Source organism: Stenella coeruleoalba (genome assembly GCF_951394435.1).
Source record: "Stenella coeruleoalba genome assembly, chromosome: 10".
In the NCBI taxonomy this organism is placed as follows: Eukaryota; Metazoa; Chordata; class Mammalia; order Artiodactyla; family Delphinidae; genus Stenella; species Stenella coeruleoalba.
Genome location: NC_137156.1, coordinates 102,365,203 through 102,381,211, shown reverse-complemented (window position 1 = coordinate 102,381,211; position 16,009 = coordinate 102,365,203). Strand labels below are relative to the sequence as shown.

Genomic DNA, 16,009 nt, shown 5'->3' with positions numbered 1-16,009 from the left:
CTGGTCATCTTTGCAAGTGCTGTTCCCCTTTCTTGGGAACCCTTCCCTCTTTCTCTTGTCCACCAGAAAAAGCTGTTACTATTCCACCAAGGTGCCTGAGCAAGTGTCCCCTCTTCCAGGCAGCCCTCCCTGACCATCCCCTCCCCTACACTTGGCTAGGCCTCCTCCGAGCTCCCTCAGGACTGCTCCTGCTCTGGCCCTGGTCTAAGCCTGGGCTGTCTCCGCATGGGACATGAGGTCCGGGAGTGCAGGGAGGGGTCGGAAGCCTCCTGGGGCCCTGCAGCCAGTGCAGGCTGGGCTTAGAGGGTGAGTGAAGTTCACGATTGCGAGGACCATCCCTCCCATCAGCAGGGAACCTCAACTGCTTTTGTCATTTCTGTCCTCAGCAGGACTTTGGTCCCCATCCCTGGCTATGCCAGGCCGACTGGAGTGGACTCCACTGGGACAGAGATGGCCACAGTCAGGGCGGCTGGTTCAGGGAGGGGCTTCCAGAAATTAAATCCCAGTTGGGATTTTGGCTCAACAACTCTTACAACCCACCCAGAGAAAAGCACATAATGCCATGTGCAGCAACATGGGTGGATCTAGAAATCATCATACTAAGTGAAGTAAGTCAGATAGAGAAAGACAGATATCATATGATATCACTTCTGTGGAATCTAAAAAAAATGAGACAAATGAACTTACTTACAAAACAGAAACAGACTCACAGGGTTAGAAAGCAAACTTGTGGTTACCAAAGGGGGAGTATGGGGAGGGAGGGATAAATTAGGAGGTTGGGATCAACATACACACACTACTATATATAAAATAGAATACCAACAAGGACCTGCTGCATAGCACAGGGAACTCTTCTCAACATTCTGCAATAACCTATATGGGAAAAGAATCTGAAAAAGAATAGATATGTATAACTGAATCACTTTGCTGTACACCTGAAACTTATACAACAGTGTAAATCAACTATATTCCAATATAAAATAAAAATTAAGAAAAAAATCTTGGGAAGAAAGAACAGCAACTTGAAAACGGAGCTAGCAATCAGCAGAGGGGCTACAGGTGATGTTTCTTTTCTTGTCTATATTTTCTACTTCAATTAACTCAGATTACTCTGTAATTAGAAAAGTGCACACAAGTCACCTGGGGGTCTTGCTGAAATGCAGGTCCTGATCCAGCAGGTCTGGGGCGGGGCCTGAGAGTCTGCATTTCTAACAGGCTCCCGGGTGGCGCCCACACTGTTGATCCGAGGAGGACCAGAGTTTGAGTAGCACCAGAGTTTGAGTAGCGTGGCTGTAGGGTGTTAGAAGAGGGAGTCGGAGGGGGAGGGGGAGGGGGGAGTGAAAGGAGGAGGGGGAGGGGAGGGGTGCAGGATGCGAAGAGGAAGAAGAGAAACTGCAGAAGAGGTGAGACTTCTGCCCTGAGGGGGGAGCCAGGCAGGGGGAGAAGGGAGAAGAGACAAACAGAAGGGCAGACCGGCCCAGGGGCTGACGGGAGCATACCCAAGGCCCCAGCGGACCTGGGGTGGGAGGAGCCCATGAGGCTCAGATGTTCCAAATCAGTCAGGAAAGTGGGGCCTGAGTGTCCTGCCCTTCAGAGCCTCACAGCGGCATGCTGGTTAAATCGGGCCGCCCTGCCCCACTCAGCTGTGGCCTCTGAGGTTTAGCCTCTCTCCTGCCAAGAGCAGGGCAGCCCCCGGTGGCGGCAGCTGTGCTCCCTGAGGCTGTGGATCCAGCGGGCGGGTAGGCGGGTAGGTGGGTAGGTGGGGCCGGGTGTTGGGTCTGCTCCCTTCCTGGACCCGCAGCCTTTTGGAGCTGGGGCACCTGATCAGAACCGAGGGGAAGCTGAGACCCAGAGAGGGGAGGGGACCGGCTGGACAGTCAGGGCCGGAAGCAGAAGCCTGGGGGAGCCTGGTGAAAGGACCAAGGGGCAGAGGTGAGGTGAGTGCACGTGTTTTCCCCAAATAGAGCCCGTCAGCAGGCCTTGGATGAGCAGTCATCCCATTGGCTGCCCTGAAGGGATTCCACTCACACAGACACCTACTGCTAGAGTGACCCTCTGAGCCGGTCTCTGGCCATGGCACACTCCTGCTCTGGCACCCTCCATGGCTCCCCATTGGCTACGGGGGAAGTTTCACAGCTTTTCGTGTGCTCCCTCATAGAATTTGGGAAAAACTCTATCCCCCACCACCCTTTCTAAGTTGACACCTGTTGTATACTTTTATCAGTAGGAAGTAGAACATATGAAACAATTTACAGGATGAAATACAATGAGGATTAACCATAATCAGAATATTTTATGACAGGACTTGATAAAATAGGTTTTAATTATCAAATTAAATAACCTACTCCGAATCTGAAATTATGTGAAATTTTACTGAAAATGGGTTTTAATGTAGGTCGAAAAGTGAGAAACCTAAAAGAAAGTCCAGTTAGACTGGGAAGAATTAACTTTGCTGACGTCTCCTCTCTGGATGTCCTGAACTCAGAACATCTCAACCCAGTCACATGTGCCCCTGGGGAATGTTACAGGACCAGGGGTGGGGTGGGGGGTGGGGGTGGACAGGAAACCTGGTTTGAATATACTGACCCCAGTCACCCCAAATCAGTATTTCCCCACATCCCCTAGCTTGGGAGCCAAGAGCTTTTTATACCCAGAACAACATGCCATAACTCTATCCCAGATGGTGAGGATTGGAACCCAGGCCACTATCTGTTCCTCCCCACAGGAGACTAGAAGTGTCTGACCTTAGCCTCAAACTGGCCCCTCCGCCTAGACACCCATTGTTCCCACCCTGGTTCTGACTCACCTCCTCCCTGGAGCCTCTTCCAACCCTCCAAACCACCAAGGTCCCTTCCCCCACCTGTAGAAGGTGCTCTGAGCCTTGTCTGTCTCTCTGCCCCTCCACAGAGAAGGCCCATCTGACTCATCACTGCCTTCTGCCCTGCCAGCTCCTTGGGAAGCAGGGCGTTGATAAAGGCTGCCAACAGCCCCTGGAGGTGGTAACAGCATCTCAACCTTCCTGGCGTAGGGAACAAAATTACCGACTTGACAGCCGACACGAATCTGTCTCCAACTGGGGTGCCCAAGAAACAGCCCTTGATCATTTTCCTTTGATTTAGACCATGAGCGCCCATTCCCCTCCCCACATGGATGGTGAATGTCATTTCAATGGTTCCTGAAAACTTAACAAACTGATTAGTTATACACTTAAACTTCCTACCTCTGCCCATCAATCTCCTCACCCTGGACCCCTGGACCCTGTGGGCAGTAGGGGCAGGTAGCTGGGGCTGCAACATTTGCCTACTTCTTCTGCACTTTAAGATGCTTCAGTCCCAAATCAATACTTCTGAAGGAAAAAAAAAAGATATATTCTAACATACACAGCATCTTTTAGCCACTCCCTCTGTGTCCGGCTGTCAGAGAAAAGATGATGCCTTCACATCTTTGGTTAGAGGTGAGCTAAAACTAGTCCCTTCCTGCCTCTAAAATGAGGGGCTTGGAGTAGATTAAGGAGGACGATGGGACTCCTCTCCTCTGTCAACACCAGCTGACTGGCTGTGGCTGCCGGGATGCTGGATTGTAGGGAATCTGAGGCAGAGTCCTGCTTGAGCAGGAAAGAGTGCTGGGAGCGATTAGTAATGTCTGCCAGGGCCACAGGAAGGGATTGGGGAAACACACGAACCAGAATTTTACCAGTTATGAAGAAATTCAGAGATTGAAAACTGGTGGCCTGAGGGTAGGTTTCTTCGGCCCACACAAGCTTTTTTTTTTTTAATATTTTTTAAACTTTAATTTTATTACCATTATTTATAAGGTGGAAGGTTTTACTGCCCCCCAAAGGATTTTTGGAGTCTCTAGAAAACTAGAAGAATGGGCCCCACTGGGCTTTGTCCCCACCTGGCAGCTGGAGGTCAGTGGGTGAGGCCATGCGCTCAGGTCGCCAGCGTCCACCCCCAGCCCCTTGCATTCGGGGGCCGCCTGCCTGGCCCATCATCCACGTTTGTGAGCCTGGACCTGATGGTTGATTTGCTTCAGTTGGCCGGGTGAGCAGTGACAGGGACTCCTGGGGAATGTGTCATGGCCCCCAAGAGAGTGAGGACAACTGTGCCTAATCACCAGGGAGAAGAAGGCAGAAAAGTTCCTATTGACTGAGCACCAAACGTTTGCTCACCACCATGCTGGGGGTTTCAGTACAGGAGCTCATTCAGTCCACACGGCACACCTACGGAGGAGGTAGTGTGATAATTACCACTCTGCAGACGGGGAAACTGAGGCTCAGAGAGGTGGCAGGAAGTACTCAAGGCCAAGGTCCCCCTGGCTGGTTAGTGGCACAGGCAGGAGATCTACCCGGTGCCTGGGTCTTGTCCACCAGGCTCTGGGCTGCTGCCCTTGGCCTCCTGATGTACCCCTCTGTGGAGAAGGACCCAGAGAGGGAGCCGCCACTGCCCTGGAGCCATTACACCTTGCAGCTGTGGAGCAATGGGAAAATGGGATTCCACTTCCCTGGTTCTTATAAATTGTCTTTATTTGCCGTCAGTAAATACTCCCCACGTGAAAAAGTGGTCACCTGATGAGTCTGCTAATGAAATCTTCCACGGAAGTTAATGTGCTAATTACATACAACATAAAACAAAATAATAGACAATCACCAAACGCACGGTTCCCGGCTTTGTTTTCTTCCTTTCTCTCTCTCTCTGAGATTGCTCACTTTATGTGATGTTGAAATTGTGGATCTAGACAGGATCCTTGAGAATTAATCATAGGGTGAAAGGCCCACGCCATTGACTAATGCGTCCTCATGACCTGTGTCACTGCTCTGGGGAGGCGGGGGTGGTGGTGGGGGACGACCTTGAACTTCAGGGCCGGGGCCTGATGTGCTACTCAGGGGTGGCCCCTGCTAGTTCCTTCCTGTCTCTGGGCCTCAATTTTCCCGTCTGTATGATGTATGATGAGAGAGTTGAACAATAAGAAAAAAGACAACCCATGATTGCTTTGTGTTAATGACCTTGACTCTTTTGTTAAATAAATTTATTTATTTAATGACCTTGACTCTCTTGTTAAATTTATTATTTATTTATTTAATGACCTTGACTCTTGACCCCTCCGTTCACATCTGTGGCTTTGCAGCTCCTCCCAGCCAAGGTAGACTATTCCTGAGCCTTGCTTCTAGATTCAGACTCGTGACTGGTTTTGTTCAAGGGACTGGAGAGCACAGGCTAGCAGGCCCGTCCCGGCCCAGCCCCTGGGGGGCTGTGTGTTCCCTCCTGCCCTCTTGCTCCGGGTTGTCACCATGAGCAGGACGTGTCTCACCCAGCCCATTGGGGTGACAACAGGATGAGAGCAGCAGCCCGAGGGTGAGGTTGACTGGGCCCCTCCCAAGAGGGAGGAAAACGGGGCCTCTGAGGTGCCTGCCTGAGTTCCTGGCCCAGGCTCTGAGCACCAGGCGCCCTTCCAGCCTCTGCCAGGGCCACTGGAAAGCCCTGTCCAGCGGGATGGGCCAAAGGGGCAGCCCTGGGCAGGGCCCAGGAGAAAACAGACTGAAGGTAAGGGGCCACGAGGCTGCAACCATGTCAATCAGACTCTGTGACAAGTGGCAGAAACCTACCCTGAAGGGCTCAGCCAGAAGGGAATCCATGCCACGCTTTGTATCAGTCACCTACTGCTGCAACAACACTGCCTAACAAACTGTCCCCAAAGTCAGTGGTTTGTAACTCTCATCATTTACTCTCAAGGTCACAAGTCTGCAGGTCAGTTGGTCTAGGATGGGCAGATTTGTCTCAGGTCCCTCTTAGATGTCTCTCCTCCTCCTGGGGCCAGCAGCTACCTGGGTTTCCTTGTTATTCTGTCAACTGCAGAAGGACAAGGAGGGTGAGCAGAAACTGGTGAGGCCTCTTTAAGCACAGGCTCTGAACTGACATGCGGTCACTTCCACCCACTTTCCATTGGCCAAAGCGAGTCACGGACCATGGCGCCCCCTCCATGGGGGGAATGCAATCAGCCTCTGGGCGAGGCACTGGGAGGCTGAGGGCTGGGAAGAGCATGCAGCCCACCCAGCACCTCTTCCCCTGGAGCCACTTGGGGTGGCAGGCAGGCCAGATGCAGACAGGGGAACACTGCAGCGCAGGGAGGGCACACAATTCCGCTCTAGCCCCAGACGGGGGGTCTGCACCCCTGGCCACCTCATCTCTAAACTCCATGCCTTTCCCACCCACCTGGATGCCCAGGTTCTGGGCTGCCTCATAGGTGGTATTTCAGACCTCGAGATGTAACATTTCCAGTATGCCCCCCACACCAACACACACACAGAAAAACAAGGGGAGACAGAGAGAGACACACAGAGTTATTTTCTGGCCAAACTTAGGAATTCTGGAGGAAAAAAAATCTATATGCAATACTATAATTTTAGCGCTAAATGGTGCTAAAGGCATCGTTTGGCAGCCTTTGGAGAGTGAAAGTTGCTGCGTTAGTTTGGGAACAGAAAGCTGAAGCACGTCACTGGGTTTTGTGAACGCCCTCGCCTCTGGCCGGGTCTGGTTGTTTCTAGCAGCACATGCTTTAAGATGACGGTGACGTCTGTGGAGAAGAGAGCCCAAAACTCTTGCTCGCATGCCTGGGCGGCAGGGGACGCCGTCCCGGGTTGGGGTGCAGGCTGGACACGATGACAGCCCAGCGACTCTGGTGGCCCGACCGTCCTTGCCAGGCAGAGCCCCACCGGGTCTGCTGAGCCGGCATTGATGGGACGGGAGGTGAACAGGGCACCCGTCCCTTCAGGGCACCGTTTCACCAGCTGCCTGGGACACAGCCGCTCTGTTCTGGCCCCAAACGTAGTCACATGTTGTCTTCTAGCAGCACGAGGGGCTGCGAAATGCAAATTTTGCATTGAAATTCCAGCTGCTCTTTGCCCAGCTCCGCGTCAGGGGCTCAGACTCCGAGGAGGCCGGCAAGTGATGTCCGGGACAGCTGGTCTCCACCAGCAGCACCTCTGGGTGGCCTGCGACCTTGGGTGGCTACCTGTCTCTAAGCCTCCGTTCCCACCCCTGTGACACGTGATGCCAGGCCCTGCCCCACGGGGCACTCAGGATGACCCCACACGAGTGCCCCGTGAAGGCCGCAGCCAGGGCCTGGGGCTGGGAGGGCCAACCCTGAGGGGCACAGGGTGAGGGGCCGGGGGACACAGAGGAGGGGCTGCCAGCAAGGCAGGGCCAGTTAACTAACGGGGCCGGTGTCCGGCTGTGACCAGGGGAGATGGTCTCAGGGGTGGGGTGGTGGAGCCAGAGCTGCAGAGAGAAGGGGACGGCTGGAGAGGGAGGGGAGCCGAGAGGCTGTCTAGGTGACCCCAGTGATGTGTGGGCAGGGCTGCCACGTCCTCCGACAGGGAAGGCCTGTCTGGGGGCCTTGAGCAGGCAGCTGCGGGCAGACACTACGGCACCCCGCCCTGGTGCCTGCCGGTCCCTCAGGGGTGGGAGGGAGGCTGGGCTGCCCAGCTAGAGAAGAGAGGCTGGCAGGACACAGACCTGCTCCCCAAATGCACACAACGGCAAGCAATGTCACCAGGCCTGGGTCACTTCTGGGCAGGACGCATGTGATTCCGGCAATAATCACGCTCATCTTAAGAAATTATAGAGCTTTATTAAATAAACCAAGTAGAAACGCGCCTATTTACATCCAAGTTGCCAGTTTGAGCTCAAGTAATATGCAAGGCACAATTCTTCCTGTCTCCAGCTTTAAAAAAATAAATCGCATGGCCCAGTCCCAAAGGGCTGAGGCGGATTCACGTGTGCAGCTCGGGGTCCACGCCTGCCAGGCTCCGGGCCTTCCTGGGGGCGGCACGGCACCCCGGCCTCAGGAGGGGCCGCGTCCTGGAGGTCTCAGCTGCTGTGTGGACGAGGGCTGGGAAGGAGGGCGTTTTCCGAGTCGCCCCCTCCCCGGCCCGTCCTGGGAGCTGCCCGGAGGGAGGCCGTCCCGAGGGGCGGCAGAGGCTCAGATCCGCGAGGTGCTTTGTACAGAGGGAGGGACAGAGAACATGGGTCTGTGCGTGGGTGGAACAGTGGAACACAAGGAGAGTCCCTGTCTCCAGGCCAAGGACATTTCCCAGTTCCGATTCCGAAGTCCCTGTGCTGATAGCGAAGCCAGGACAGGGAGGATGAGCCGGGCCCCCTGGGGCCGAGTCCAAGTACACCGCTCGGGAAGCAAAGCACCACAAAGGATGGCCATCCACTCATAGTGGCCCGAGGCGGGCAGGAGGCCCAGCTCCCAGCTCCCCGGAGTCTCGGGCGCCCCCGAGGCTGAGCCGGGCGCCCTGGCCCCGGCCCTGAGGCTCCTTGTGCAGGGACGGGGCGGCCCCTGTCACTCGTGTCTGTTCACTGCAATCATTTCCCAGCAGCAGCCCGACGAGGGGAAAAGTCCAGTTTCCAGAGAGAGAAGAACCCACACAAGTAAAAAATCCAATAAAAAGTCCTTTCAGAAAAAAAAAAAAAAAAAAGTCCTTTCCCTGAGACCACTGCTATCGCAGCATCTACAGACCCCTTCTCCACAGACTCCCACCGGCTTCAGGTCCTGAGAAGGGAGCGATTTTAGAGACCAAGAAACTAAAAGCCGAAGTGTCCATCGTCCCGAAACCCCAGACAACCAGGCTGAGGAATGAGCCAAGGTCTTTGCCTTTGCAAGACTCTCAGTAGAACAAGACAACAACACAAAAACCCCCAGACAACAAACTTAAACTCCTACTTATAAGAACAAGCTCGTGCGCATGGCCTAAACTACAGTTACAGGAAGAGGGGCGGCGGCGGCGGCCGGGCTTGCTCCAGGCTGGACCCAGCAGGCCCGGCCCTGGGGGGGTGGAGGCACGGGGGTCCTGGCCCTCCTGACTAGTGGGAGGGGTACACCCGGCTCCACAGCCCCGAGGGAGGGCTGGCTCTGCGAGCAGGAGGCAGCGCGTTGAAAGGCGTTGGCGATGAGGCAGGAACATCTAGGGTGGGAAGAGAGCCCCGGTGAGCAAGGAGCCAAAGGGAGACCTCTACGTTCCTCACACCCCGCAGGGCCTACGCCAGACAACGGCTCCGAGGGGCTGCGGCCTAGCTACGCCCCCGGCTCCCGGGCCAGCGCACGAGGCCCACAGGGGCCTGCTGAGCTGCGCACGCAGCGGCCTGGACCGTGACCCTGACCTCCTGGCGCGCACGGCCTGCCAGGTCCCAGGATCCCACGGCCACGTCCCATCCACAGGACACACGGGGAGCGGGCCCGTCCATCTGGGCAGAGAAGGCTGCACAAACAGACTCCCACGTGTGCGAAGGGTCTGGAGTGCCCAGGAGGCAACGCGAAGCCCCCGGCGTGGCTCCAACAAACCGGGGAGGGGTGTGCTGGGGGACGCAGTTAGCAAGGCGAGCGCCCACTGCAAGCACAGCTGGAAGATGAATCGGAGTTGACGTGGGGAAGCGAGCTACTGAGCAGTCCACGGTTTTCCCTGGGGTCGCAGGCCTGAGAGAAGGCTGTGATTCTAGGGGTCCAGGATGCATGTAGGATCTTGTTACCCCAGGAACACCAACCTATATACACAGTGGTGTCCTCTTTCAAAAAACTCACGGAGCCCTTGAAGCCAGGCCATGGCCCCATAGGTCAGTAGACAGCCCCTCAAGGATTCCTTGTGGAGGGGAGAGAACCCTTGAATGGGAATCCGGAGACACAGGGATGCCACGGACAGCTGTGCAGGTGGGGTACTGCACAGCCTCAGGGGACACCACTCACAGAGAGAGGAGACCCTGGGGTTGTGCAGGGTCACCAGGGCTTCAGGACCACCAGAGGCAGGGGCACCACTAACAGGAATGAGTCCAGTGATTCTTCTCCATCCGAGAAACACTTCGTCGGGACCCTCCAGAACCCTCACCTCTGAGTCAGCCCGTCCAGCCCCAGCTGAGAGCCCTTCGCGGTAGCCCCAGCGGGTGGGACTCCGGCCCCACACGCCCACCCGCAGAGACAGGGCTCCCTGGCCCCAGCCCCTCCGGGACCCGCATCCGCCAGCCCCCGTTCCCCCACCAGCTCGCAGGCCTGCCCTCTGGGCCTCACAGCCCAGCTGCAGCTCATGCCCAGGGCCAGGCCTTCTGAGACCTGGGGATCCTCCCCCGCCGCCCGCTCCTCGGGGTGGCTACTCACAGTGCGGGCTGTGCCGAGGGCTGGCTCGCGGGGAGAGGGCCGGTGGTGTGCTGGGCTCCCGGGGTGTGCAGACCGCGTGGTAGGCTGCGAGACGTACGGGTGGTTAGAGTGGGGGTGAGGATGGGGGAGCAATCGGGGGGTGGGGACACGGCACGCCCGCCTCACCTATGATCGTGACCGCAGTCGCGGCCAGCAGGGCAAACAGCGTGAAGAACATGACCTGGTAGGAGTCTAGGATGTGCTGGAAGAGGCCGGCGCCGTCTGTGGTCCAAGGAAAGAGAGTTACCGAACCGTGTGCGGAGGCCCTCACGTCGTGTGCGTGCTCAGAGGGTGAGGGGCCCCGGGTGAGAGACATATTCTGCATTTCTGCTCCTGCAGCCTTCAGACTCCCGGTTCCACTCCCACCTGGACCACTCTGCCCGTCCCTTCTGCCAGGTCCCTCCCAGCAGGCGTCCCGTCCCGTAACTCACGAGCACCAGGTCCCCGGCGATCCATCACGAAGGCCACGGTGACGGGGATGGTGATGGCCTGGTTAGTGGTGGGGCTGGAGAAGGTCAGGGTGGTGGACAGAGGCCCCTGGCTGCCGGCCGTGGGGTCCGAGATGCCGACTGTGTAGGTGACGAAGCTGGGCAGCCCCAGAGACTTCTCCTTCACGAAGGCCAGCACGGCCGGGGACCCTGACTTCACCTGGGAGAGACGTCAGGGCTGAGGGGCACACCCCACGTCTGCCTGACACACGTGAGCTGCCCTCCTGGGCCCGTGGGCCGATGGCGGGGACCCTACCAGTTCCCGCTTCCCAGGCAGGTGAGGAGGCCTGGGCACTTCTGACAGGCATGCAATCCGCAAACTCAGGGGAGCACGCTGTCCATGCTGGGGCATTTTTAGGGAAAGGACAAACCAATGTCATGGAATTCTAATCAAGAGCTCCTTAAAAAAAATGCTGCACTGCGTGAGCGATCACCAAACTCCAGCTTCCCAAGGGAGCAGCCAGGAGCTCTGTCCATGGCCCGTGGCCAGCAGCCCAGCCTGGGGCCCAGCAGGAGCTCCACCACCAATAGCGACTTCATGCCTGTGTCACTGTGAGGACATTCAGCTACGTTTGCCGCAGCGAGACCAGAGAAGGAGCCGGCGGAGACACCAGCGAGCCCTTCGCACATCACCCCGACCTCCTCCCGGCCTGCCGGGCCGCAGGACCGGTGTCCTGCACCGCCACTCAACGGAGGGGGAAACCCAGGCCCAGAGATGGGGACACCATCGTCCCCAGGTGTGCGGCATCAGTGGATCAGTGATAGGTCAGAGGTTAGAGCTTTTCTTCCTGCCCCTCGTCAGCGGGCCCTCCTGCCCTGAATTCATTCATGGACACGTGACACGTTCGCTGAGCAGATGCCATGTGTCAGGCGGGCCCTGCACTCAGTGCTTCCCCCCATAGGTCACTTCCAGCCGGGGAAGACCGGGGGCAATCACGACCATTCACACGATTCTACGGGCCGACAGGCAGCAGCAGTGCTGTGGGGAAAAGGGTCAAGGGACTTAATTTTTAAAACCTTTTAGTTTTTTAATTTTGTGCCATGCAGCTTGCAGGACCTCAGTTCCCTGACCAGGGACTGAACGCGTGCCCTCAGCAGTGAAAGTGCGGAGTCCTGACCACCGGACCACCGGGGAACTCCCTTACAACTTTTAATTTTAAAGAGAGGTGGTCCAGGATTGCCACACTCCAGCTGGTCCTCCGTGCCTCTTGGTCCCTCTGAGGCCTTGGCTCCTGCCTGGTCACCACTCACCTCCAGGTTCTCCAGAACTTCCATGGCACCAAAGACCTTGACCTCGGAGCTGGTGTAGTGGTTGCTCAAAAGGATTTCAGCCTGGTCAGTGTAAAGCCCTGGGCTGAAGGGCACCTCGGCCCCGACCTGCTCTCCGGAGAAGTGGCTGCCTGGGAGAGAGGGAGTGACCAGCAGTGCTGTCCTCTTCAGGCTCAGGTGCTTCAGCTGCTTGTCCGTAAGCCTGAGCATAGTCACCGAGCAGAGGTACCGGCCTGTGGAGACGAGGGCGTTATTCCACCTCATCTCCTCTCCACCTAGGCCCTGATGCTAACCCTGCTCCCTGGAGGACTCCTACCCACCCTGCAAAGCCCGGGTGAGGCATGCCCTCCTCCAGGGGCCTCCTGGGAAGTCCCTCTTCAGTGCCCCCCTCCCTTTGGACACCCATTGTGTGACCAGCTCTCCCCCTCTGTGTCTCAGAATCCTCTGTTCATGGATCCCCCCGGGGCAGGAATGCCTGCTCCAGCTCTGCATTTCAGGGCCCAGCCAGTCTGGCTCAGAACAGGGGTGAGGGAATGGTGAACGGATACCACGACCCAACCCTGGCCGTACGTGAGTGGGGCTGAGCCCCAGTACTGCTGACGCCCCAGGTGCGGCAGGAAGTTCTGTGGAGGCCCGGTTGGGACTATTCAGGGTCCATGCCTGACCCACAGTGGGTAGAAGAGCTGAATGAACACTGTTGAGTGGTGCCTTGGAAAGCTCCAGATCCAGGAATCAGAACACCTGGGCTGGGGTCCCTCCTGTGCTCCCACCAGCCAGGCCTCTAGGTGAGTCCCTTCCATTCCTCCTCTCTCCCCACCACCAGCCAGGAGCCCCCAGGTGAGTCGCTTCCTTGCTGACTCTGTTCCCCTTGTCAAGTGGGGGTAACATCGCACCCCTTGCGGGGCTGTGCTGGTGAATCCACGGGGCCCGGGACCACCAAGTGCCTACTCTGTGCTAAGCCCCAAGCTCAGGTCTTGCACACAGTGTGCCCTCAGGATACACCGCCTGTATCCCACACGGCAGCCGGGCTGCTGAGGATGCTTTTGCGCTGCTGCCAGAGGGACAGAGACGCAGAGCGAACCAGGGAGAGGAGGGCCTCGCCTGGCCCCTGGGAGCTGCAGGCCGGTGGCAGCAGGTTCTTAGAAAGAACTCAGCAACATGTCAAATGGTCATCCCCAGCCCCTCTCACGACAACACTGACAGTCTCGTTGCACGAGCACAGGACTCAGCGTCTCGGCATGTGCACGAGCTGGGCACTGTGCACGCTCATCCCAGGGCCTGTCTTGAGCACTCACGGCATCCGGTGAGGGGTGGCCCTCCTCTTAGGGTGACCTGGTGACACTCAGATCACTCCACTTGGCCAGCACGCCGCTCCAGCCCGTGGTGCCGGCTGCCAGTTCCACGGCTCTGGTTACCAGTTCCGTGGAGCAGTTACACTCCACAGACGCCCATGCCCTCAACTACCGGTTAAATAAAGTCCCTTCCATCCCTCTCAGAGCCCCGTCATGCCAGCAGAGCGGGGCACCACCCTTCCCATTTCACGAGGGAAGCAGCCTCCTCGCCTGCAGGCTCTGAGGCAAGAAGAGCAGGAAAGGCCTGGAACCAGGTCCCCAGCTCTGAACCGAGTCCTTTCCGCCAGGTGTAGGTGGCTGCTGACAGCAGCTGGGAATGCCAACCCCTCCCGGCGGCTGCAGGGAACCAGAGGCCGGGGTGACGGCATCAGTCCCCAGGCTGGGCTCCTGACGGATACCGCCCCCTGGACAGACGGCCATCGCGGGCCAAATGAACCACAGGCGAACCTGCCATGCAGGTCAGTGTTCACTTCCAAACCCCGCGGACTCACCCAGGGCAGCGTCAAACTCCGGTTCTACGGTGAAAACCTCACGGGCTGGGAAGTCAAAGATGTCTTGCTTGAACTGTAGCTGGCAGCCGAGGAGGGATTCTGGGTGCAGGGCTGAGATGCTTTCCACCTGGCCGGGGGAGCACTCACCTGGGGACGGGAGGGGGTGAGAAGGCCGCACACCCAGGCCCCCGAGGCCCCCACCTGCAGAGCCCCAGCACGAGGCATGAGAGCAGGCCACGTGGAGGCTGGCCGACCCAAGAACCGGACCTGTGCCCACATTCCTCCTGAGGATGCCGCAGTTTATAAAAGCGGAGGACAAATGACTCATGATGTGGGAATGGGGGGCCTGTACCATGGGCAATTGCAGCATTTTTTCAGAGCCCACATCCAGGGGCACGGCAGCGGGTCGAGCGGCTAGTGCATGTTGTCTGCTCCTGTCAGCAGGGAAAACGGGCGATTTATCCCTGGACATCAGGAGGGCACTAGTTCCCCACTAACACCCTGAGCATCGTTTGGGCAATGGCACAGTGCTGTCCACTTGCACCGGAGCAGGGCGAGAGGTGACCACGAGGCAGCAGAGGTGCATCAGAACCACGACAGTGGTATTGAATTCTACCAGTTAAGTGGTTTTTTAAAAACAGCCTGTATTGATGCATTTATTTCCGGCAGCTGCTGTCCAGGGCTGTCACAGGCAGGGGATGAGGTCGAACGTTCTATGCATGACTTGGGAGAGGTAATTATGGAAATCAGAACCGGCGGCGAGGCCTGCTAAGCCACAGTTTCTGGGATGAACAGTGGCTTTCTCCACTTGGGTGCCCTCGGGCTGACGCTGCACCTCCAGCCCAGAAACAGGCAGTTTCGCGGCACTGGGCTTTCAGGAAGATCCCTTCACTGCTTCTGCCCATGGAGGACTCGAATTTCTAAAGAGCTGGAAGGGGTGGGCCAGCGGGGGTTAAATGCCCGCCTCGGAGTCAGCGAGTTTGAGTAGGAAAAGCAGCAAAACCCCATCAGAAGGGCCCGAGGCCCCTGGCCTGGCAGGGCCCACGCGGGACACACGACCCCTCACTCCTTACCTCTCAGGTTAGAGCTCCGGTCTCCCACGGTGACCATCACTTTGGAGGCCGCAACCTCCTGGAAGCTGGTCTGGACGGGGCGGGTGTACCGGGCCACGATCTTCTGAGGGACGCTGACCACTATCTGGGGGGGGAAGCCAAGGCAGGCCCTCGAGAGCTGACCGTGCAGGCCGAGCGCCTGGGACGCAGGTACTGCCCTTCCCGCGGTACAGGGGACAGGACTGAGGCTCCGGGGCTACGTGACCTGCTCAGACGGGGCAGAGCTGGACTAGACCCCAGGCTGGCCTGACTCTCCCTGGAGCCGGCTGCCCCAGCAGCGGGGCAGGGCGACATCAGGCCTGAATGCAAGCAGCAGTCGGGGCGGGCTGCAGACTTTGGCTCCCCTGTCAGTTATGATCGCGTCTCTGCACATCAGATGGGTTACTTAATCTTTCAGCAAAGAGAGAAGGATCCATTTTACTTCACTGCCATTTATTCAGAATAAATCAGCCTGACCAAAACGCAGACCCACACGGCCCAGTGGTGGCGGCCGAGGCTCATCTCCCCAAGTTATCTCCTGGCTCACCCCTCCCATCTAACCACTGAACACCTTACTGAGACAGGACGAGCCTCCCTAGGCCGGGTACCCCTTCCAACCTCCTGCAGGGCCAACACTCCCAGCTGTGGGCCACCGCCTCCCGGTGGAAGGCCGTCTCCGGCTCTGGGCAGGCGCCGAGCACTTCCTGCCCTCCACGGGCCTGCTTCCACCAGCACGTGAGTCCCTCGAGAGCAGGGACGGGGTCTCACTCCTCCCCAAGCTCCTGCAGACCCCGCAGTGCAGCCGTGGCCGATGCTGAGCTGGAGGGCCGGCCCCTCACCCTCCAGACTGACCGCAGTCACCTGCGCCCCTGCCCGGGTCCTTCCCGCTGCCCCCGCCTTCTCTGCTCCTGACTTCCGCTCTGCAGTCTCCTGCCCCGTCCTCCTCCACACCTGGCAGAGGGCCCCAGGCCTGGTCCCGCTCCCTCCTGCTCCGGTAGGCCCTGCGTGTTCCCGCCACCCCCAGAGCTTCAGCCCCACGTCTGTGCTGCAGGCACCCCACCCTCCGCTGTCTCCAGCTTTGGGCCCCGGAGCTCCAGACGCGCCGGCCCAGCTGCGTCACCACCAGCCCC

The 16,009-nt window shown here is 58.0% G+C and overlaps 1 protein-coding gene across 3 annotated transcripts in view; it reads right to left on the bottom strand.

Annotated features, from left to right (window-relative positions):
- Window positions 1-7,545: 7,545 nt before the first annotated feature.
- Window positions 7,546-16,009, bottom strand: part of NUP210 (nucleoporin 210) — a 100,702-nt gene continuing 92,238 nt past the window's right edge. The window contains exons 34-40 of one of the 3 annotated variants that reach the window (XM_079935070.1): window positions 14,862-14,985; window positions 13,789-13,935; window positions 11,928-12,178; window positions 10,620-10,836; window positions 10,315-10,410; window positions 10,150-10,233; window positions 7,546-8,968 (exon numbers count right to left, since the gene is read on the bottom strand). In XM_079935070.1, coding sequence (XP_079791196.1) covers window positions 8,868-8,968; window positions 10,150-10,233; window positions 10,315-10,410; window positions 10,620-10,836; window positions 11,928-12,178; window positions 13,789-13,935; window positions 14,862-14,985 — 1,020 coding nt within the window. In that variant the 3' untranslated portion in view covers window positions 7,546-8,867. Of the gene's footprint in view, window positions 10,234-10,314; window positions 10,411-10,619; window positions 10,837-11,923; window positions 12,179-13,788; window positions 13,936-14,861; window positions 14,986-16,009 lie in introns of those variants that run through there. The other 2 variants (XM_079935071.1, XR_013830290.1) reach the window with 2 other exon arrangements.